This window comes from Protomyctophum parallelum, assembly GCF_964188405.1.
Source record: "Protomyctophum parallelum genome assembly, chromosome: 5".
Lineage (NCBI taxonomy): Eukaryota > Metazoa > Chordata > Actinopteri > Myctophiformes > Myctophidae > Protomyctophum > Protomyctophum parallelum.
This window is the reverse complement of record NC_139702.1, coordinates 19,867,634-19,890,342: the sequence shown is the minus strand read 5'-3', so window position 1 is coordinate 19,890,342 and position 22,709 is coordinate 19,867,634. Positions and strand designations below refer to the sequence as shown.

Here is a 22,709-nt window from a genome sequence, read left to right as displayed (position 1 = left end):
GTGTGTTATCACTGTGTTTCCAGAAAACCTGAACTAAAGTGGTGTGTTTGTGTCCAGGTGCCTCCGCAGAGGTGCGCTGTCCTCAGATTGACACACAGCAGCTGGACAGACAGATCAAGGCCATCATGACCGAGGTCATTCCCTTCCTCAAGGTATGCTCACCGAAATGGTACAGAGCAGTCATCTTGATTACCTGATAAAGTTTCCCGATTTGATCCCAGACTCCTCCTGGCTGTGTGTTGAAGTGTCCTTGAGCACGACACTTGACCATCAAATGCTCCCGATGAGTAGCTTGTTTCCTCCGCCATTTCCGTGACTATTGTAAAAGCACTTTGGAGAATGGCGTTATATAAATGCACCACTTTAGAAATAAGCACCAACACTCCATACCCACTCATACAACATTATAATAGAATGAGGGAGCGCATTCCTGAGGGAGGCTTGTTTTGTGCACCAGTAGAGCTGCAACATCCTTTGAGGCCACAGCCCTGAAAAAGCTAACACACAGACAGAGGAGGCAGTGTCGGGAGAGTGCTACTGGTGGTTACGAGGAACAATGTTGGAGTAGAGATTATGATGTTGCGTCTTTGTCACTAAATAAATTGAAAATGCCAAGTGCAAGTAGGGTTCTAACAGTCGAGTATAAAAGAGGGGGTTGATCAGGGAGTAAGAGGCAATAATGTCACTATCGTTCCTTTTATTGTGACTCCTCCATCATGACAGCACTGGCCTCAATACACTGAGTTTATAATTCCAGATCACCTTGACATGTTTTTAACTAGATGAGGCAGCATCCAAGGAACGGCAGCATGAAGAACTCTGCAGACAGACAGATGTCATCTGTGACAGTGTTGTGTGTGGTTGTTTGATGTGAATAGGAGCACATGGACGAGGTGTGTTCCTACCAGCTGTTGACCTCCGTCCGTCGCATGGTCCTCACCCTCACGCAGGAGAACGACGACAGCAAGGAGTTCGTCTGCTTCTTCCACAGACAGCTGGGAGGAATCCTGCAGGTAGGGGGAGATGCGTTCATGTCAGTAGAGCTAGGAGGAATCCGGCAGGTAGGGGGAGATGTGTTCATGTTCATGTCAGTAGAGCTGGGATGAATCCTGCAGGTAGGGGGAGATGCGTTCATGTTCATGTCAGTAGAATTCAGCTGGGAGGAATCCTGCAGGTAGGGGGAGATGCGTTCATGTTCATGTCAGAAGAATTCAGCTGGGAGGAATCCTGCAGGTAGGGGGAGATGCGTTCATGTTCATGTCGGTAGAATTCAGCTGGGATGAATCCTGCAGGTAGGGGGAGATGCATTCATGTTCATGTCAGTAGAATTCAGCTGGGAGGAATCCTGCAGGTAGGGGGAGATGCGTTCATGTTCATGTCAGAAGAATTCAGCTGGGAGGAATCCTGCAGGTAGGGGGAGATGCGTTCATGTTCATGTCAGTAGAGCTGGGAGGAATCCTGCAGGTAGGGGGAAATGCGTTCATGTCAGTAGAATTCAGCTGGGAGGAATCCTTCAGGTAGGGGGAGATGTGTTCATATTCATGTCAGTAGAATTCACTGCACAGATGGAATGAAAGACGTGGCTCATTTGTGTAATGCAAAAAACCCCCACATTTTAATACCCAACTAAAAATAAGTGTTAAATACAGTGATAGAAGTTTTTATAAATTTAAATAAAAAAACTAATATCAGTCACCAGAGAACAGGTGTTTTCAATTAATCTAACATGGAGTTAGATGGATTTATAATGGAGTTTGCCGTTACAATAGGTTTGTATAGGAAGTATTAACGGTTCAAGTGATTAAAAATACACATGAATTCAACATGCAGTACACTGATGATAGTGCTGTCAAACAAGTCTATGAAATCTATGAAAAGGTTTAACAATTTTAGACAAAGCAGGGGGTCCCTGCTTAATCTCTCTCAACTAAGGGGTGCTTGGGCTGAAAAACGTTGAAGACCCAATGTCTAATACCTTTCCTTTCCTTGTCTGCCCACTTGCCGTGGGTCAGGACTCTCTGAGTAAGTTTGCGGGCAGGACTCTGAAGGACTGTGGAGAGGACCTGCTGGTGGAGATCTCCGAGATCCTGTTCAACGAGCTGGCCTTCTTCAGACTGATGCAGGATCTGGACAACAGCAGCAGCAGCACCGCAGCAGCAGCCAAACACCGACACAAGAAAAGACCCGAGGAACCCAACAACAGCAAGCACAGATCAGCTCAGGTCAGCTTATTGTACTATCAGGGAAATATCACACTTTGCTAATCGTGACCATTGATGAAGTAGCAATTAAAGGAATATAAATGTGTGGATGTTTATTTGATTTGTTAGGTTAACTACTGATTGACCCAATTTGTTTTGATTGAATGGAAATTTGCTGCCGGAATCCTACAATATCCAGAATTACAGAGGAATACAGTGGGGTTTACTTTTCAATTTAAGACTAGCGTAATGAAAAAAATACTTATTGCCAACATAGAATACTAAAAGTTCAAGAAAAAAGTTACATTTTAAAGAAGATTCCCCTCAACTATTCAGAAAAACAAACGGCTAACAAAAATACAGCAAAAACAGCCTGCAAACATGTTAATTTGTTTAAACATATAATAGAAAGGTTTCTGGCCCAAAAGGCATCAATGTAAATATCTGCATACCTCCCCAACAGGAAACCAAAACTGTGGAGGGAGAGCAGTGCTTTTCTCCAGTATACCTGGATGAAGACAAGGTAAGAACTGCTCAGAATGTCTGTATAGTAATACTCTCCCTCATACCGCATATTGTACTGTAATAAACTCATTGGTTGACCTCATGCTTAACCCAACTACTTTTGAGAAATGCAAGAAAGAGCAGACCTACAAGTTCCCAACACATTACCATGCAATGCGTGGTGTCTGAGCTTGTAGATCTGCTAGATGTTTGCTATTTGTATAATAGTATATAGCATGTGGTCAATAAAGTATTTTTTATTTTTTAAGCACGGTGATGATGATGTCTGTATCTCTTCCAGGACCAGGATGAGACGGAGCAGGTTGCTGAATTCCAGCAGAGAGACGGACAGAAGGCTGAGGGCGAATACAGCAGGAGCAGCAACGCTTCCGATGGAGACGAAGAGGATGAGGAAGAAGATGGAGAGGGAATGCCTCTATCCATCAGTATGTGACCGTTTTAACTTCTTCTCAAAGTTCTCTGCTCTCTTAAATTAAAATCTGTCTTTCCTTTTTTAAATGGTGTGGAGTGTGCATCATTCGTTGCCTGACTGTCCAGAACAAGGCTTCCTTTCGCCCTAAACATTGTACTCTTGTACGTGTGATTGGGTGGGATACAAAATTGTTTTTTGGTGGAAAAGATGATTTTATACAATTGTAATAGCTTTGTTGTTCATTGTGCTTATTGCTGTCGTGCCTTTGGCCAAATAGCATGTAACCCTCTGTGATTTTATTGTCATTTGCCTGAGATGGGGTTTGACATTGTCGTTTTTAACTCTTGTGCAAGCATTTCAAATAACTGTGCAATCCTACCTATAATGCTGATTTAGTGTTTAGTGTGTGCCTCCATGTCTCATGTTCACCCTCTATTGTGTTGTGAAAATACAAGAAAAATACTTTCTGTGTGTGTTGCAGATTTGTCCAAAGCAGAGACCCAGGCTTTGACCAACTATGGTAGTGGAGAGGATGATAATGAGGTGGAGATGGAGGATTTCGAGGCAGGACCTATAGAGGTCCAGACCTCCCTACAGGCCACGTCTGACACACTGCTGGAGCAACAACAGGTCACAACACAACCAACACACACATCAACATCATACACCTGTTGTTTAAACATGACATATTCCCAAAGCTGGACTTCCTATCATAGAACTACAGCTGGGGCTGAGCCAATAATGTATTCCAATGAGTCTACACTCATTACACTCGCTTTGAATGTAGAAAGCAGATATATTACTCAGACCAGTGAAAAATATATTTTACATGTTGCACAGTGAAATTATTTTTTAAATTCTGTATCTGACTGATACAGAATTAATTTGGTCATATAGCCAGAATCTCTTTGGGGCCAGGCTAATATTCCACGCACACTCAGCTTATATTTCAGCGTGTTTAAGGAGGGTTAGTGCTACTTAATGCACTGTGATGTTTCTGGGTCGATTGTAGATCATACCGTTTTTTTCTTTGAGCAACGCACCAGGTCAAATTCCTCCTCATGTGCACTGACCGGTGTAATTCATGTCTTTTTGTATTTCAGGGTGCGCAGCAGCCTAGAGGACAGGAGGCAACATCTGACCAGAACTGTTCAGTGAATAATTATGGTGGGGATTTGTTGTCGCCTAAATAAACAATTTGTATTCCTGTACTGTATGTAGGAAGGAAGTTAAAGAAATGGATTGTGATTTGTGACAACACATTGGTTTCATGCAGTGTTGGAACTAAACATTACACAAGATGACGATGCCCTTCATCTGTGTATAATGACCAAAACTTTAGACACACACACAGGTGCTAAAGTTTATTACCCCTGACTCACATTGGTGTCACAATTACTTTCATTACCAGCGTAAAGCACTTTAACACAAACTGGCTCCTTTCTAACCTGTGGACATGTTGCGCCATGCATCTGTATTCATCTTTCATGGTGGCCTGATGCAGCAGAAGGGAATGTTTCTGTGAGCTTGTGAGTTTGAGATTTCGTGCCAGTGGCCATGTGAACACTGTTTGTTCCACAAGCTTGTTGACGCTAGGACTATAACAATTATCATATACTCGCATAACTCGCCTGGTCGAAGTTTTCAGAGATAATCACAGGTCTTTTGCATTGTCATCAGAATAATTTGATTTCCGTTCATCTGTATGACTTATCTGTTGAATAATATATGGCCTGTTTGGTCATTATTTATTTAAATTATTGGCACCGGTCTTTGTAATTTCTTTGCCCTGCAAAGCCTTAAAAGGCAAAAATGTATGTTCCAACATTCAATGCCAAATCACATTTAAAAAAAAACATTAATGATGAAATCATTAATGAAAATGTATTTGTATAATAGTCTGTCAACTAAAATGACATGATTGTGACAGCTCTAGTTAACACACATCATCTTCTCCTCTTCCTATACAGTGCTGAACAACCAGTCAGAGTCTGAATCCCCAGATGGGAACGTGGCTGCTGGGGTGGAGCACGGAGGAGCTGAAGGGGAAAGTGTTGAGTGTGAAGGGGGAGATGAAGGGGCAGCAGCCGCGTCCCGAGAGACCAACGCCACAGACAGCCATGGGCAGGAAGCGTCCAAGGCTTCCACCGCCACCAACAGCCCTGACACAGAGTCCCCTGTCATGATTAATGTAGATGTAAGACTATCTACTACACTTCTCCTCCATTAATGAGCTCTTTACACAACATCTAGAAAGGGTTTTTTTTTTTTTTTTTAAGATATTTTTTGCGGCTTACGCCTTTTATTGATTTTTTAAGGGACAGAAAGTAGGCTGACAGGAAACGGGAGAGAGATGGGGGGATGACATGCGGTAAAGGCCGTGTCGGGTCCGGGAGTCGAACCCGCGGCACACCGCGACTGGATCACCAGTCCGGTGACCAGACCGTTACGCTACGGCCTGGGCCTCTAGAAAGGTTTTTAATAGGGTTACAATTAACTATTTTCACAATCCATTCATCTGTTGACTTTTTTTCCTTCACTATCTGAAGCTAGATTAATAATTTAAATGGTAAAATAATGTAATTAATTACGTATTACTAATTTTATGTTCATCACATGTTAAATGAAACCAAAAAGACATCTTGTATGCTATGTAAAATATGAACTTAATTTTATAATATGCTACAAAGAAAAGCGTTCACATTATGTGAAGTTGTAAATGGCAAAAATGAGAGATTTTGACATGCTAAACCAGTTATTTGATCACTCAAATTGCATTTGATTTGTATAAAGATTTTATTTTCTATCAATCCCGAGTAATCAATTATTGGATTGATCATTTCGGTGTGTGCATAAAATGAGACTACATTTTGCATGCACGCTTATCCGACACACCAAAAGTCCGTTGCTCCCGATATGCGTAGGTCCGACATGCGTTGTGTCGTGCTTGCCGTTAGGGTTAGGTTAGGGGTAGGGTGTTGGACTACCGGTAAATGATTGTCGGACTGTTAGTATGTCAGAACTTATGCCTGTACCCCAAATGTTTGCCTGCATCATTACAACAAGAACATGAAATGGTTTTTGTCACAGGAGGTGGGATCAGGAAACACCAGCCAGAAGTCTGATGAGGATGACTTTGTTAAGGTGGAGGATCTTCCCATGCAGCTCTCTGTCATGTGTGAGGTACAGATCACTTGTTTAATACTCACTAATCTAGATAATCGCCTACACATTTTGTTGTTGCCAGAGTTTATCCAGCTCCACCTTGCTTGGGCTGATATACCTTTGCATGAGGTTGGATAAAGAGGACAATGATGGATGCTGGGTGGTCAATTGTTTACCCATAGCCTTATTTTATTCACAAAGTAAATAAAAGTCAGAAAATGGTATTTGATCATCACTTTACGAGTTTACGTCAACCCTCTCAGTCCAGAAGTATTTTCCATGCTCTGTCATCTTGTCACACCACTCCATGAAAGATGCTCATTCTTTATTTCCAATCTGTCCCAACAGCTGTTTCGAACCCATAACAATTGCCACTTTTGCTGCACTGATTTTTACTGCTGCCGTACAAACCCTGGGGAATACGTGGTTTTGCCTTGCATTGATTGGCCAGCTGCCATAAGCCCTAAGGGTTACATGGCCGTTAACCAATCAGCACAAGCTTATCACTCCTCTTACCCAGGTCAAGTAAAGGCTGTGTATGCATGTGATACTGTCCATAAAAAAGGAGCTGTTCATGAATATATGAATGAAACTAACCTGCATGTGTTGCTGTCAGGAGGAGCTTCAGAAGAGGATTGTGGAGGAACAGCAAAGCAACAACCTGTCGGCAGAGATCCTCAACCACAACACAATGACTGTGCTGGTGGGAAACGCACATACACTCAAAGAACCAGGTAAAGAAAACGCTTTACTCCACACTAACTAATTCTATAATTATCAATGGACTCGAAACAGTTCACATTATGTGTGACATAATATTTGATCATATAGACAATACAATATTTCTGTGATGTTTACTCAATATTCTGGAATAAATGCAATAGCTTAGGTGATTTGGATCATAGTGTCATATCACACTTGGAATTTTGTTTACTTAATTGGGGAAGTAACTATTTTGTTTTCTCACTTTTCCTTCTTACAGAAAGTCTCGGTGCCCAGAGTGCATGAAGAATCACACCGTCTAAATATCCATTGATTTTTAGAAACACTACAGTAGCATCAATCTCGCTCCCTGAGCCTGTATGAACGGACGATCGATTGTTCTTTTGTTGATTGTTGAAGTAAAGTGGCAGGAGCAACGGTTCAGAAGATTCATCACCGGTTGCAGTAACAAACACATATTGAAATAAAAGCTAGAGCTACACATAATCAACACTTAAATCACTTTATTCCTCAACATGTTCATTTAATTGGTTGCTGATTTAGGTTGTTTTTCCTCTATGCTGCTGTTGACAAATTTGTATGCCTCAGTTTGAATCTTTATTTTCTTTCTAGTAGCCCTCATTCTTTTTGTTACTTTTACTGTTCTGGGATAATTTGGAATTCAGTTTTAAGTGTTCTATTTTTGCCTTGTTCTGCTGCTTTAGTGTGTTTTTCTTTGTTCTTGAATCCCATTATTTCCGTTTATTGTTAGCAGGTAACAGGTTTTAATAAATAAAAAGTTGAATCTTTTGTGAGTGGTGTAATTTTCATTTGTACTGACATTTACAAATTGTCTTAAAATTGTGTTGCATCAAATGTTTTAATTGGTGGTATACTGTGACATAAGATAAGCCAGGGACGGATTAACCTCGTATGAGGGCCCCCATAGCGCGCGTGCGCACAACATTTCTGTGCGACTGTTCGCCGCTTCACCTCCCAATGTATGAATGAATGAACCATTGTAAAGCGCTTTGATTAGGCACGTAGTGCATAGAAAAGCACTATAAAAATGCAATTCATTATTCTAAGTGGAGGACACTATTAAGACAGTTGTCTTGTTCAGGGACACTTTGACACAGACTGAGCAGAGGGTTGAACCTGCCAAAATATTTGTATTCTCGCTTTTCATACCAAGAACATAAACATGATGTACAAACTTTTATTGATCCCTGTGGGGAAATAAGGGGTGGCGCGTATGAATGGGCAAGGGGGGCTCAGCCCCCCCCTATCCTATGGAGTAAAGATGAGAAATTATTAAAATGTTTTAGAATAGATACTTTTATATTCTGGTATAATCTAAAGCAGCAACAGCATCAAATAGTAAATATAAAGAAAAACACAAAATAGGTCAAAATGGGCTGATTTTTTACAGCCCAAAAGGCTTCCATTGGCTTTCATTGCGTTGAATGATTGACAGCTGCCAAGACACGCCTGCTTGGTTTACTTGCCATTGCCTTGGGGCTAAAATCTCTCAGCCCCAGAGCCAATAGAGCGCTGTGCTCAGCCCTAATGCCTAACTTAATGCAAGTGGATGGGAGGAGAACTCGGGTGTCTTCTCTATAGATATATAACTCTATGGGCAATACCCAGAGAGAGAGAGAGGGGCTGTGTTTGTGTGCTTGTGTTAGTGTTGTTTCGGCGGTGCCGTGTGCATGCGCACGTGCGTGCATGTGTGTGTGTGTGTGCCCACTGCCTTGCAAGTTGCTTGCATCTTTATTCCATTTTGGTCGGTGCCGTTTGCGCCAGTTGCGCGTGTGTGAGTGTGTTTGATTCGTCTCGGTGTGTGTGTGTGTGTGTGTGCGCGTGTGCGTGCATGCGTACTGTCATTATTAATGACAGTATAAGAGCAGCTATCTGTACAAATACAAACAATGTTCAGTGGAGTGTTTGTTGTGGGCATGCACTTCTGTTGTTGTGGAGCACTTGCTGTAACAAAGTGTAGGCCTGTAGTAGTGTCATTGGTGTACTTTGATATCTGGAATATGATGCTATTGCTGCAGGTTGAACTAGTAGCATAATAGTATAATGGATGTCTTATAGCCCCGCCACCCAAAATCACTGCCAGCCGCCACGAAACAGGGTAGGTAGGTACAGTCTGTTTCATACTAACTGCTGTATCTTTACCATACAGAGAGAGAGAGCTAGAGAGAATACAAATAGCTTCTCTCTGGAAATAACAACCTGCTGTATATTTTACAAACAAACCCCTTCCCAGAAACTATAGTACCGGTAGTCTAACTCTGTTAGTCTTAACAAAGCACCGACTTTTCTCTCATGCTATGATTTAGATGCATGTCAACTTATTAGTCTAATAGGATTTGAACCAACGGCAATTCATCTCCTGCACCACAGAGACATGGAATATGTTTGTGACAATGTAATATGTATAGCTCCATAGGAGTTAAATGCATCCAGTAGTACCCTACTGTAGCCTACCTGTTATTTATCAGAGTACTCTGAGGACAGTCTATAATGTCAGTTGTATATGCCGCACCAACTTGGGAGAGTTCAAGGATCTCCATATATGGGCAAGTGAAGCAGATTAAGAGAGACACATGCACAGTTAAGTAACACATTAGATTTGCTAAGATACAAGTCAGGTAAATAAGGTGCATTTGGAGGTCTAAAACTCTAGTAATTCCTCTCCACCAATCACAATGCGAGGTTGGAACTAACTATGACATCACTGCTATATTATAAAAGCTTGTGCAGCTTGATGTTATTGTAGTTTGGAAAGCACTTGTAGCATATAGATTATTTGTATGGTATATACAAGTTAATAATAGCAGTTGGTAAGAGCCACCTTAACTGTTGAAATTGACGTAGCGATGCCGTTGATCATTAAAGACTACTCATGGACACAGACAGAATCAACTGTTTACATAAATGTACCTTTAAAAGGTACGAAGGTCGCGAAAGTAGATATACTTTCTACAGACGAATATCTAAAAGTGCATTTCCCACCCTTTCTGTTTGAAGCGTTTCTGTTTGAACCTGTCATTGATAAAAAAAGCATCGCACAGATTGGAAATGGTGTTGCAGCTATCACTCTGCAGAAGAGGGCCCACAGGCTCTGGGAGCATCTCATGATTAAGACCAGAAACAAAGAGCAAATGCAAAATATTAGAGAGAGGGCACTCTTGAAATACCAGGAGAAGATTGCGACGGACACCAACGCCAAAGATGAAAAAAAGAGAGAAGATAAAAAATATGCATTGGACACAATGATGAAGCTCGAGCTGGAAGAGAGAGAGAGGATCAAGAAAGCGAGAGATGATGAAGTAACAGCAGAAGTAGAGTCATGGAAACAAAAGGAGGAAAAGGTAACGGTCAATGAACCATTAGTCATAAGCAAAATTAGTCCAAGAACCAGATCAGCAACAATGAACACATCTTCCAATGCATGCATGGTCAAATTTGATCAGAGTAACAGCAAGAAAAGGCAGGTCAATGTGCCTGCGCCAAGATCAGTTGGAAATATCCAACTCAAATTCACCCCACGAGGGCTGCCCACACCACTCAGAGAATCCCAATTGCCCGAAGAGGAGGAGTGGCTCAAAAAGCAAGCTGAAGCAAGACGAGCAATAAGTGCAGACCTAGCAGAAATGGAGGACCTGAAGGAGGAAGAGAGGAACCCAGACTGGTTGAAGGAAAAAGGAGACAAATGTTTTTCAATCGGGAATTATCTGGGCGCAGTGAATGCCTATAACCTTGCGATCAAGCTGAACGGAATAGTCCCGGCCTTGTATTCAAACAGGGCTGCCTGTCATCTGAAACTGAGATACTTTCACAAAGCTATTGAGGATTCCTCTAAGGCACTTGATCTACTGACACCACCCGTTCCTGACAACGCATCTGCCAGAGTAAGAGCACATGTACGGCGAGGAACTGCTCTCTGTGAGCTGTTGCTCTACGCAGAGGGCCTCCAGGATTACCAAGCTGCTCTGATGATTGCTCCTCAAAATGAATCCCTACAGGCAGATGCACAGAGAATCAGACTAATTATTCAAGGTAGTGCCAGTGGGCAGGTTGAGTTATGTGAAGAACAGGTGAAGAATGGAGATGGCACACTAGTAGACACTGAATCGGTGGAACTTGATGTTGGTGGAAATTGATGTCAGACTTTAGTAATATTAGTCCATACCTATTTGGGGACATGACGATATTTGATATTCTTTTTTTTTTTTTGCTGAATGTGGCAAATACAGTTGAGTGCATTGTGAGTAGGCCAATGTTTCACAGACTGTCCTCTATTGTCTCATTTTGAGCACGGAATATCTGCCACTTATATATTATATAATATGGGTGTCCCATGTGGCACACCTGACATAACTTGACTCCGCCTGCAACCATCTAGTGGAGTCAGGTTAGCGCAGACATGACAGGGGCATGGAAAGTAGGGGGGAAGGGAGTAAGGGGACTAATATTTACTATTCTGTGCCTATCGGTAAATAACTCGAACAGTGCTGAGTCGGCTCTGGTGGCCGTCGCAACGCTCAGCATGGCGCCGGACGGTGTCTCACGTGGCTCAAGGCTACCAGAGACTGCGTGACCCCGTCGTGGTTTCACATGGTTTCCTGATCACTGACATATTCTTGATTATAGGCTGATCATTTGAAGCGGGTGGTAATTTTGCGTCCACTACTAAAATTATTAGTTAAGATGTTGAAAGTGAAACAAATGAGTGATCTAGCTATGGTCCATAGCCTGTAATCAAAGTTGTAGATATTTTTAAATACAATTTCTGCTTGTAACTTCTAAGAATGTTAATATGGATATCTGTAATTACCCGTTATGACTAGTGAGACAGGATTATGGATATATAAAATATAATTACAGACAGGATTGTGGTTCGATTACATGTTAAATGGACTTGCCATAAACCTTGGTTTTCTTGGCATTTAGCCCAAAGTTCCTGATAAAGATTAGTCAGTAGCTAATTTTCATTTTTGCATCATTCGCAGAAAGGAAAATAACTTGAAAACCTTAAATTTGTTGTTGAAAGGAATCCAACTTTAGATCAAAAAGTCCACAGGGGATATATCATTCCAATTAAAAAAATAATGAAAAATATTACATTCAAAACACAGCAGGATATGCAGTATTCAGCATTAAATCACAAATCAAATTATTTGTGGTTGAGAGCTGCAATCTATTCTGAGCTGTGAAGTGTTTTTACCACCAGTCATTTTCAATCAAGTGCCTCCTGACTTGTCGAAATTAGACGCAAATCGGTCTTCTGTCCATTATCTCCTTATGTTCTTTTCTCTCTCGTGCGCTCTTGCCCTCCGCTTTAGTCTCTATCTCGACAAAATGGACTACTTGAATGTACAGTACTTGCTTAAGTTATGTATACATTGTATGATATTTACTTTTGTTAATATTTGTGTCAGCCACAGTCAGCGTGTTGGCACAGGAAATATATTGTACTGTAAATTGTGTCGCGTAAGGGATGGGCTGCAAAAGGCAGTCAGACACGTAAATAAAATCAATCAATCACAGCAGGACATGCAGTATTCAGCATTACGGTAATCACAAATCAAATTATTTGTGGTTGAGAGCTGCAATCTATTCTGAGCTGTGAAAAGTTTTTACCACCAGTCATTTCCAATTACAAAATATCAGAAACAGTCACAGTTTTTATTACCACCGAATTCATCACAAGAACAGTGCAACTAGACCGTACAATTATCAGTAAAAGTGAAATTAGTTCAGTGAATGCTCTTGTGTTATCACACTGTGGTTCTCAACAAATGATCTGGCATCCTCCCCGTGTCCCTCCTGAGGGGAGCTGGCACCCAGACTGAGACCTGCTAGACTACAACTTGACTGAATGATCACATATCTCACATAAAAAAACACATTATTCTCAACCTACAGCCATACAGTACAAAACAAGTGTTCAAATATTACCATCAAATATCAGTTTCACTTTTACACCGACTTCAGGTTAATTATGTTTATTACCGTCAACTGAATTTCAGCTGATCAGCATTTCCTTTTTTCCTATTCTCCACAATTTATGCATTGCCATTTTGTTGATTACAGCCAATCGGCTCTGTGCACAAGTTAAATTAGTTGCAGTTTTCCAGAAGTTGGCATACCCGTGTTAGTACTATTCCAGTTCATTTCCTCGTAGGCCTGTACCGTTATTTGTTTGGCTTGACAGCGAATTTAACCCAACACACATGACACATTCACGTGTTTCCAGCTCAAAACTGCTGACGAGCAAATCAAATGTAGCCATGGACAAAAATGAACTGAAACAGGAAACGGTTAGGCCACCTGCTGGAGTCCTGCGACTACACTTATTCACAGAGACTATTGTGTTTGTTGGAACGCCTGGCCAAGCCGGAAACACCAGAGGAATCAAACCCCAGTCTCCAGGGGGGAGCATCTTAACCCCCCTGCGTCACCTGGACGCTCCTATCTGCTTTGGTTAAAGATACTCTGACTCATGAGAGTGCTACAACATGGCAATCTTTGGTTTGTGTGATTAGTCACCGAGTTAAAACCTGAGCTTGTCCCGCTCTCTCTCCCCAGTCATTCTGTGCAATTTAGGCATTTAGAAAACTGAAGAGGTAGAGGAGATGTTCACCAGGGCATGCAGGGGTCAGGGCAGTCACGGATGTAGGACTCCAGTCTGCCCTTGGACACGTCCATCAGGGTTGTGTATGTGGTCAACTACAGAGGACACAGTGGAGAATGGAGTCAGCTGTGGTTGTGTCATGTCCAACTGCACTCAGTAGATAGTAGATATTAAGGCCAACTCAAATTGGGCAACACTATTTACAAAAGCAAATACCTTTGTTTTGCAGCATTTTTGTTCACTTAATTTTGATACCACATAAATATGGATAATGTCAACAAAAGACTCACTTTGTTCAGGACTGGTTTGGTTGAGAGCATATCGTACATCGTCTTCAATGTGATGTTCTATGAAAGACGAAGAGACAGATTAAGTGTGCGTTAGTAGTAAAATAAGGCTGGAATTCTACAGTCCTTCCCTGAATGTATTTGTAATACAAGCAAGGGACTGGCATGAGGTGACTGATCGGAACTAAGGGTTTTTCTTGAGAATTCCGCCTTGCCAGATTGAGGACCTAAGGACAGTTTTCTTCCATGGTTAAATGTGGCTCTGTATATCCCTTTGAAAACATAATTAATTTTTAACTTTTTAGATTTGAGGCTTTTTGTTCAAAACGGGCCAATCCTGCAAACTTTACAGTACATTTATTTAAAGAAAAGCTATACGTTTATGTGAATCACTTTCCATTTTTACTTACTGCCTGTGAGGTCTGGTTCATACACTTCATAGCGGGTGTTCTGCGGTCATCCAGGAACAGAGGCTTATCCCAGTGGTCATAGTTGGTCTCCAGAATGTACCACCTACCCAGCTTCAGCTCAATCCTGAAAGGGAGGGAGAGAAGAGTTGAATAATTCAAAAGAGATGAATATACGTAGATGGACACTGTACACCGACAGATGTAGCAACTAGGCCTGTCACAATTATTATTATATATCGTCTAATCGTAATTATTTGAGATAATCACAATATTCGATTGTTCAATGTACAATATCCAATGTTCAATGCACAAAACAATTAAATTGTTAGTTGCAATTATTTTTGTGACAATGAATCATCAACTTAAATGTGTAAATCATGACAGCCCTAGTAGCGACAGACTGACAGTCAAGTACTGGAAATACAGAATAGATTATGTACCAAAATAAACAAAGCACACCAGATGATGTTTGTTCTGAGAAAGATCTGATGACTGCTAGTCGGACAGAAACCCCATGACCAAATTTCACAACAATCACATGACATTACAGGGTTCAAAGCACATAGGACACACCACAACCTATAAAAGACAGTACTTCTAGTTACACCACTACCTATAAAAGACATTACTTCTATGTCTTGCTGTCTTGTCTGTTAAAACACTGTGTCCCAGTTTCATTTCCACGCAGACATGTTTGTCTTTACCATCCTTACACCAACAACAAAAGTTTGACCTAAGAGTGGTTCTCAAGGAAAGGTCACAGGGCCACGGAAATAGGGTTCATCCTCTGGGGAAAATGAATGCACTCATCAACTCCTGATGAAGACCAGCCATCAAAATATGTTGTTGTAATAGACATTACAGTACATTGATTTTACGTCCTCTCCTCCATTCCTTTTTTGAGTGCTCAGATCTTTTTGAGATGATCTTGTACGGTTGAAATTATGGCCTAATGGTGGCACTAGCGGATCAGTGAAAGTCATGCAAATTCCATGGCAATGAAGCCAGTAGTTTTTGAGAGATTTTGTTTTGGATCAAAGTGTCCCCAAACAGCATGTCATCCTTAGTCAGAGCCCTGCCACTAGAATGGACTGCCCATTGGCCCATTCTCCTTTTTGCTGGGACAAAGCAAAATAACTTTCCTTGGTACACAGAGGAGGACTTGAACAGCAAATACAAATACAAACCAAAACCCTCAAAAGTTCCAAAGTTGAACAACATCCATCCAGATTATCTATTGTGCCATCTGAAAATGATCTACCGTAATTCAAACAATAAACACTTGGCAGCTCCTTACTCCCAGATGTCAAGGCTGAGCTCTCTGGACCTGGTGATGACACAGCCCTGGCCCGTCTGGTTCCCTCCCAGGATGAAGTAGGCAGGAGCCAGCAGCTTGGTTTGGGCCAGACGGTTCTTGGCATCCTCGTAGCTGGAGAGCATGAGAGAGACAGAGAGGGGATAGGAGATAAAATTAACCTAATATAGTTCCTGATTTCTGCAAAGGCAATGTACATTGTGGAAAGAGCATTTGGGAATCGTAATTACAATTTAGGCATTTAACAGCTCCAGATCTTAATCCAGAGCGATTTACAGTAAACAAGAATAAAAACATGATAATACATCATACACATAACAATTGTCCTCATGAATCATACATAAGCTAAGAACCTAACAGTCTACATAAAATGCTATCTAAATTACATAAATTGAGCATACGTAAAGTTGTCGAGGCTAGGGCAAGTGCTACGGCCAAGTAGTAGTGAGTCTGCAGTTCTGATTGCAATGGGAACTGCATTCCATAGTTTTGGAGCCAGAAGGGATAAGAGTTTGGGACGTGTGAATGAATGAATGAATTTTATTTATATAGCACCTTTCCAAACATAAAGTTACAAAGTGCTTTACAGGTTAAAAACAACAATCAAATGTGGAGTGTTGTCCCAGCGTTTTCAGTGAAGGAATTTCCAGCTTCCCTGCGTTGGCTAATCTGAGCGTTGAGTGTACAAATGTAACCACATGGACCACCCATAAGTGTTCCAGTTTGGTTACTTTTGTACAGTGCACACTCTCCGAGTTAAATTAACATGGAGGATTTGACACATTTTACTGACAAGCGCATTCCAGTCATCTGAATTGTTTGTTGCATGTCTTGCAGAAACAATATTACCCTATCACACGGCTCAGCTGAAGCCTTTTATTTCCTGTTGCATGAGCTCATCTCTCTTTTTGTGTTCCCAGAGGTACAATTAGATTCATGTAGCAAGTGCAGATGCCCTACTTTTCCCCCTCCTATGTGCACTTTTATTTAAGCCCCAAGGGAAATGTTTGGAAGAATCTAGGCATGCTGTCTTTAAAGCAGTCAGAAGTTACAAAGGATTGTCTGTTAACAAGCTGTCTGACAGACATTGGCATATTGTGTTACAGTATAGTTATTTGTTTCAACTGTACATTTAACATTTAACACAGAGTTGCCTGCAGTAACAGTAGTGCAAGATACTAGAAGACATTATTCTATGATGGCTCACACTATCTATAAATAATATTGAAATAATTATATACAACTTATTTAACGTCATAGTTATAAAAGGAAACTGACCTGGTAGCGTTCTCCATGACAGATCGGGTGAGGAAACCCATCCACATGCCATCTCTCTTTCCCAGAATCCAATCCATGATTCCTTAAGTAGAACAGAAAAATAAAAGCATTAACGTAAGAAACATCATCATTCAAGCATACCGGTATTCAATCATTTGAACATAGTAGTTATTCTGTACAACATGGCAACTGTTATGACTACAATTCCCCTCAGGACAAATGCAAAATAATTTCATGATAAGCTCAAGTGTTTTCCAGCACCTGCAATTGAGAACAATTAAAAAAACTCACCAATGTACCCTCCATCGACATTGAAGCGCTCATTCATAGTCAGAGTGAATGTGTTCTATGAAGATTAAAAAATAATATTTTGTTAAATATACACTCGGAGCTAGGCAAGACCAATATAGAATTGACATCATGAGCTCAAGTGGTTAACTAATATTGTATTATTTCTGTTTCAGTTAACTTACAGCTTTGATGCCAGTCAGTATACCGACATATCCGGCAAAATTGGTTGACTTGAAGACAGTCTTGTTGTTTCTGGTAAAGTCAATGTTCACCACTAGAGGTCTGAGCTTCTCACTTACAGCCCATGAATGGTTCTTCGTGTCCCATCTACACACAGAGACACATTATTATTATTATTATTATTATCAGCTCCATTGGACCAATATTGCGGTATTGCTTGACTCTTTCTCCCTGACCTTTCCCCCCCTTTTGGTACTACATTACAATAAAGCAAGTAGAAACTAAGTATTTTATCTTAGAGATAATGTTTTGGGATTTTTTTTAAGGATCCTTATTATCTTCCCCACAAAAATATAAAACATAGCCTGGTCCAGGCATCTAGGCCGGTAATCCAGCCCGACAGCGTGCCGAGCCCGTCTGCCTTTGCTGCATGTCATCCCCCCGTCTCTCTCCCACTTTCCTGTCTAATTACTGTACCCTATCAATAAAAAGGCAAAGAAAATGCCAAAAACACATCTTAAAAAAAATAATATATATATATATATACACACAATAGTAATAATATAATTTATAGGAAGGGGGCGGGACAGTTAAAATGAATATCATATCTAAATATTGAATCAAGCAACTTGCAAGTGTAATACGTCAAAGCTCACCCCAAAAACAACCCAAAGTCCAGATTTCTGCCATGGATCAGGTTACCTGTAAGAGTGAGGCTATCATGAGAAATTAATTAGTTTACGTGAAAACATTTTATAATAATAATTAGCTGAATAACGTGACCCAACCACTTACCGTTAGTGTCTTCTGCTACAACTGAAGTACACACAGTGAACACTTCATAGAAGATGTTAAACAATGCAATTTCACCTGCATTACAAGAATAAGCAATCAGACATCAATATGTTCCTATTAATACACCATACCGGTATTACATTGGGCCAAAGCCTTATATACAAATAGGTTTGCAGTAACAAGAGTGCATACATTTTTAGAACAGTCTGAGGAAGCATCAGTGAATTTAGTTTCTTACCAAGTTTAATGCCTGAGGCGGTTGCAACTCCGTTTATTTCATCAGCAAAAGGGTACGGGAGGCTCTGCACAATAGCAGGCTAGAACCATAAACACATCAGACACATTTAAACCTTTACATTCTATTGTATTATATGTCAATATATGTTTTAAGTTATTTATAGTGCTTGTGTAGACATTTTCAAAAGTCCAGTTGACTTTTGTCAACAAGCACATGATTCATGATGAGCTGCTATCAGCAGCAATGCTATTGACATTCTTGGACAGAGCAACTGTGGGAGAAGAAAACCTAATCAACTTGGGTAGAATTATGGAACATATGTAAGAAATAATAGCTAAAGAAAATGTCTCTTCATCAAAACTTCACTGATACCATTCAGAATTATCAACAGCATACATACATCATTTAAAATGGTGTGCTCTTGCCCTTCTGAAGCCCAAAGTTACTTTTTTTTAATTTTCAATCAGACTATCCAGACCTGATATTGTTCACTCCTCAAATACTAGTTTGCAGTGTTTTCGCGATACGACCCCAATCTGCACCACTACAGTGATCACTGATACGGTGAAGTTGATTATTGAAGATCAAACACCAAACAGACCGTCATCTGTACCTGGCCCCCTCCTTTTACACCAGCTCTTACCACAATGAACTATTTTTTCTCTTTCCATCCCTCTCCCTTTAGTGTCTGCTAAATTAGCGTGGCATGGCCAGACTAATATCACTGCGTAAATATTAGTCTGGAACTTCTTTACAAATAGATTCCAATGTCACAGCAAAAAAGTCTGAATAGTGGGCTCTGATTGGTCACCCACAACTCTGGGGTGAGCGAGTGCCAGACCAATCTCCCCAGGGTTTTATTTTTTCCTGTGGCAGATTTCCAGGCTATTGCTAAATGCCTGAATTATCATCATGTATCATGTCAAGTTACAACATTTTTCCTGCAGTTTCAGTATGGTAACTCAAAAGACAAATATCTTTTTGAAAAGCTGTTGCATGCAGGATACAAAGTGGATCATTTAGGTCTAGCATTTTCCAAAATGTCCATTAGTTACTTTCATTTAAGTTATATAGTATTAATATTTATTTCTATGATATATTATTAATGTATAACTAGGGTGCGCTCCGATCCAAGTATCGGATCGGAAGTTAAGAATCTAGATCGCAGCATCCCTAGTCCTCTTGCAATTGAGGTGTAAGGTTGGATCCAGTAAATAAAAAGAACACTCACCAGAATGATGTCAACCATTTCTATCAGCTTCCCACTGGGTACGAAAGCATCAGCCAAGTCTCTGATGACCTGGATCATGTTGGTCAGCTAAACATAACACAGTAGTAAATGGTTCTTATTAGCACCGTACATGCATGCCATGGGGCTATAGTATAGGGTGATTGACGCATAAACCATTTTGTGATTCTCAACTCAAGGACCCCCAGTTGGATGTGCATTAGGCCCTGGACCCCCATTTGAGAGAGAAAACTACAACATGACATCACGTGAGTGTTAAGCTACTCACCACTCACCACAACACATCTCTCTGTTCTTATTAACCAACGTTTCGGTGTTCACCTTATCACCTAAAACTGGAGTATGAATAGGCCTTAACCCATTTAGCACTGAGGACGATTCTGCAAATGTCTTCTAAATCCTGACATCCTGATGTTTCTATGTCAGTGGTTCTCAAACAAGTGACCCCCAAAAATATATGTAATTGGACGCCGACAAAAATAGCTAAATTATAACATAATGCTTAAGTTAAAACACAAAAAGGGGTTCCTGCTCAGAATTGGTTAAGGCGACAGCACGAGCTGGAATAATTGACCGGGCAGGGACCCTCCCAGCCCCCTCTAAAGGAAAACAGAACAGCAGCAATAGTCTGGAAACATAGATATTTTTCTATACATTATTTTACAATTCCCAGACCTGGAAAATTATGAAATTAAATTCCATACTTGTGTAAGAACTCTGCATATATATATATATTTTATGTCTGGGACACATACTCAAAGGGATTTGTACACTTTCAGAGTTATGGACCCCTGGTGGACCCGACCGGCTCAGACCCGACGTTAAGAGAACCACTGCCTTAAATGACACAATATTCAGGTAAGATTCTTACAGCTTCTTTTTTGTCAGTGATCAACTGGGTCCATCTCTTGTTGGGAGGCAAGTCCAGATCTACTGTGTACCACGGTACTCCTCCTTTGAACCTGATCCAGAAACATGAAACAGAAAATTACTGCAGAAAAAAGTCATTATGTAAATCTCCTAAAACAATGACAGTGATATTTTCATTGTTGACCATCTCATCCATCTCGTCAGTTTATGGCATAATGATGCTGTATCTTTATTTCTTTGTTTATACTCCCATTTTAGTTTAAGTGGATACACTAAACTAAATTGTCTTACAATAAACATCTTATCTTTTCATTATTTCAGACAGACATTTTCATGACATGAGCACAGTACAAGTAATGCATTTGTAAAATAATATGTCAAGACGAGTTGATAGAGCAGATCATACAATTTATTCATTGGGAGATCTAGAGGTCCTTTGACAAATGACTGTGCACTTCGGTTCTTGAGCGATTCTCACGACCCTCTACCACATTGCCGAATTTCGTGGAAAACGACAGCAGTCACAGAACTGCCAAAACTGCGAATTCGAAATGGCGGAATCCGTACGAAAACAATAAGGGGCCCTCCCCCTTCTGGCTTGACCCCTTAGAACACGAGTGCATTTGAGTGAAACCAAAGTTTGAGGAACAATGAGGATAATGCAATATGTCCATAGAGGTGAAATACGTTCAATACAACCAAATACAACCTCTACCTTTCTATCTCACGATGAGGGCTGTCAATGGAAGGAAAGACGTTTATGGGTACCCTGCGAGTCGCCTCAAACTTCCTTGCCTTGTGGGCTACACTACAGGCTACAGTAGGTGGGGAGATAAGTGTGTAGACTAGAGTGAAACTGTGAAACCTGTTCTGCATGTCATTCTTCCATATCTGTTCCTCACCCCCTCCACACCAGTGGTCTGAGAATGTGGAAGGGGCTTTAAGAGGTCCCCATGTCTGAGACCACATTAGAGAAGGGTTAGCCGTGTTGTGTAATCTTGTTTGCCACCCCTGAGCCTCCTTCAAAACCACCATAAAAGAGCAACATATACATGTACATGTTGTACATGTTTTATTGCTACTATAGTGCTCATGTAGCCTAGAATTTAAACTCTCTTAGATGTATTGTATCGATTCTGACATTTCAGAATCATGTCAGAATCAATCAAATACATCCATGAGTCTAGCTCTGGACCAGAGCTACTATGAGTCTAAATCTTAGGTTACTGCTCATGATGTCTGGTATATTATGTATCGAGTATGTCTTTAAATGTCTATGAATTGAATACACAGGACCTCAATAGAAATAAGGCAAGCCCTCAAGGCTACCATTGAATAATCGTACCACTGTACTATTTGCAATTAACTGAACTAAAGTTTGCCATGAAAATAAATAAAAAAATAAACTATGTCATGTGACTGCTTGGCAGAATATTTGGTGACAGTGATGGTCCGTCAACTTCTTGTATTTTGATCATCATATTATATTCTTGAGGGTGACTTTATACTACTTACGTGGGACCTTTTGGAGGATACATGCCCGACTGACAGTCTTCTGTGTACTGGAATTTAACATCGATAAACACAAAACAAAACAGTTTGCTATCAAACGTTACACAAGTTACAACACACAACACAAAACAATCACATAGTTGTCTTCACACAATCACACATCACTCAGAGTTCACTTACCGGTGGTATAAACTGTGCCAATGTGCCCGAAAATAACGCCACTAAAACTACAAGACCAAATCGGTCCATTTCTGAGTAAAATCAAGTATAACTCTTTCTATCAACTGTCTCCCTTGACTCCACTCCCCAGTGATCTGATAAACACGGAAGTAAGTCGATGGTGTTCTGTTTACCATGCAGCTACGGAAAGCACGATGTCTAGAAGAACAGATCTACAAGCTAACAACGGGTCGCTAAGCGATGCCGTTGTTGGCATAGCAGATCTTGTAGAGCTGTTCTTGACAAGCGACACCGCCGTACAATGGATTATAGAATCGTCTTTTCACAAAGCACAGAATGTTCACATTATACATTTGAATCTTAGGCTGACTTGAAACAACAATAATTCATACGCCCCTATCGCTAAAAAATAGTTTGTAGCCCTAAAACCCAGACACACAATTCTGTTTT

At 40.7% G+C, this 22,709-nt stretch overlaps 3 protein-coding genes across 11 annotated transcripts in view; 2 read left to right on the top strand and 1 right to left on the bottom strand.

Moving 5' to 3' along the window:
• The window catches only part of pcm1 (pericentriolar material 1), a 37,029-nt gene extending 29,214 nt beyond the window's left edge, over positions 1–7,815 (top strand). For 8 of the 9 annotated variants that reach the window (XM_083764609.1, XM_083764608.1, XM_083764607.1 and 5 more), the window contains 11 exons: positions 58–152; positions 879–1,013; positions 2,013–2,222; positions 2,665–2,724; positions 3,007–3,151; positions 3,620–3,768; positions 4,242–4,305; positions 5,109–5,335; positions 6,229–6,321; positions 6,920–7,037; positions 7,286–7,815. In XM_083764609.1, the coding sequence (XP_083620735.1) occupies positions 58–152; positions 879–1,013; positions 2,013–2,222; positions 2,665–2,724; positions 3,007–3,151; positions 3,620–3,768; positions 4,242–4,305; positions 5,109–5,335; positions 6,229–6,321; positions 6,920–7,037; positions 7,286–7,311 (1,322 nt within the window). In that variant the 3' untranslated portion in view covers positions 7,312–7,815. The remainder of the gene's footprint in view (positions 1–57; positions 153–878; positions 1,014–2,012; positions 2,223–2,664; positions 2,725–3,006; positions 3,152–3,619; positions 3,769–4,241; positions 4,306–5,108; positions 5,336–6,228; positions 6,322–6,919; positions 7,038–7,285) is intronic. The other variant, XM_083764606.1, reaches the window with a different exon arrangement.
• A 2,633-nt stretch (positions 7,816–10,448) lies between these two features.
• On the top strand, positions 10,449–11,180 carry LOC310858250 (dynein axonemal assembly factor 4-like; the record flags this gene model as incomplete). Its single annotated transcript, XM_083764358.1, has 1 exon — positions 10,449–11,180. One exon carries the CDS (start codon positions 10,449–10,451, stop codon positions 11,178–11,180), a length of 732 nt encoding a protein of 243 aa, XP_083620484.1.
• A 2,280-nt stretch (positions 11,181–13,460) lies between these two features.
• On the bottom strand, positions 13,461–22,410 carry asah1b (N-acylsphingosine amidohydrolase (acid ceramidase) 1b). The gene is made up of 14 exons (XM_083764559.1): positions 22,260–22,410; positions 22,083–22,129; positions 20,569–20,659; positions 19,680–19,766; positions 18,449–18,527; positions 18,211–18,285; positions 18,072–18,117; positions 17,418–17,562; positions 17,236–17,290; positions 16,945–17,026; positions 15,649–15,780; positions 14,352–14,475; positions 13,945–14,001; positions 13,461–13,749 (listed from the first exon to the last, which is right to left on the bottom strand). The coding sequence occupies exons 1-14, from the start codon at positions 22,326–22,328 to the stop codon at positions 13,660–13,662; spliced, it is 1,179 nt and encodes a 392-aa protein (XP_083620685.1). The 5' UTR covers positions 22,329–22,410; the 3' UTR covers positions 13,461–13,659.
• Between the last annotated feature and the right edge of the window lie 299 nt (positions 22,411–22,709).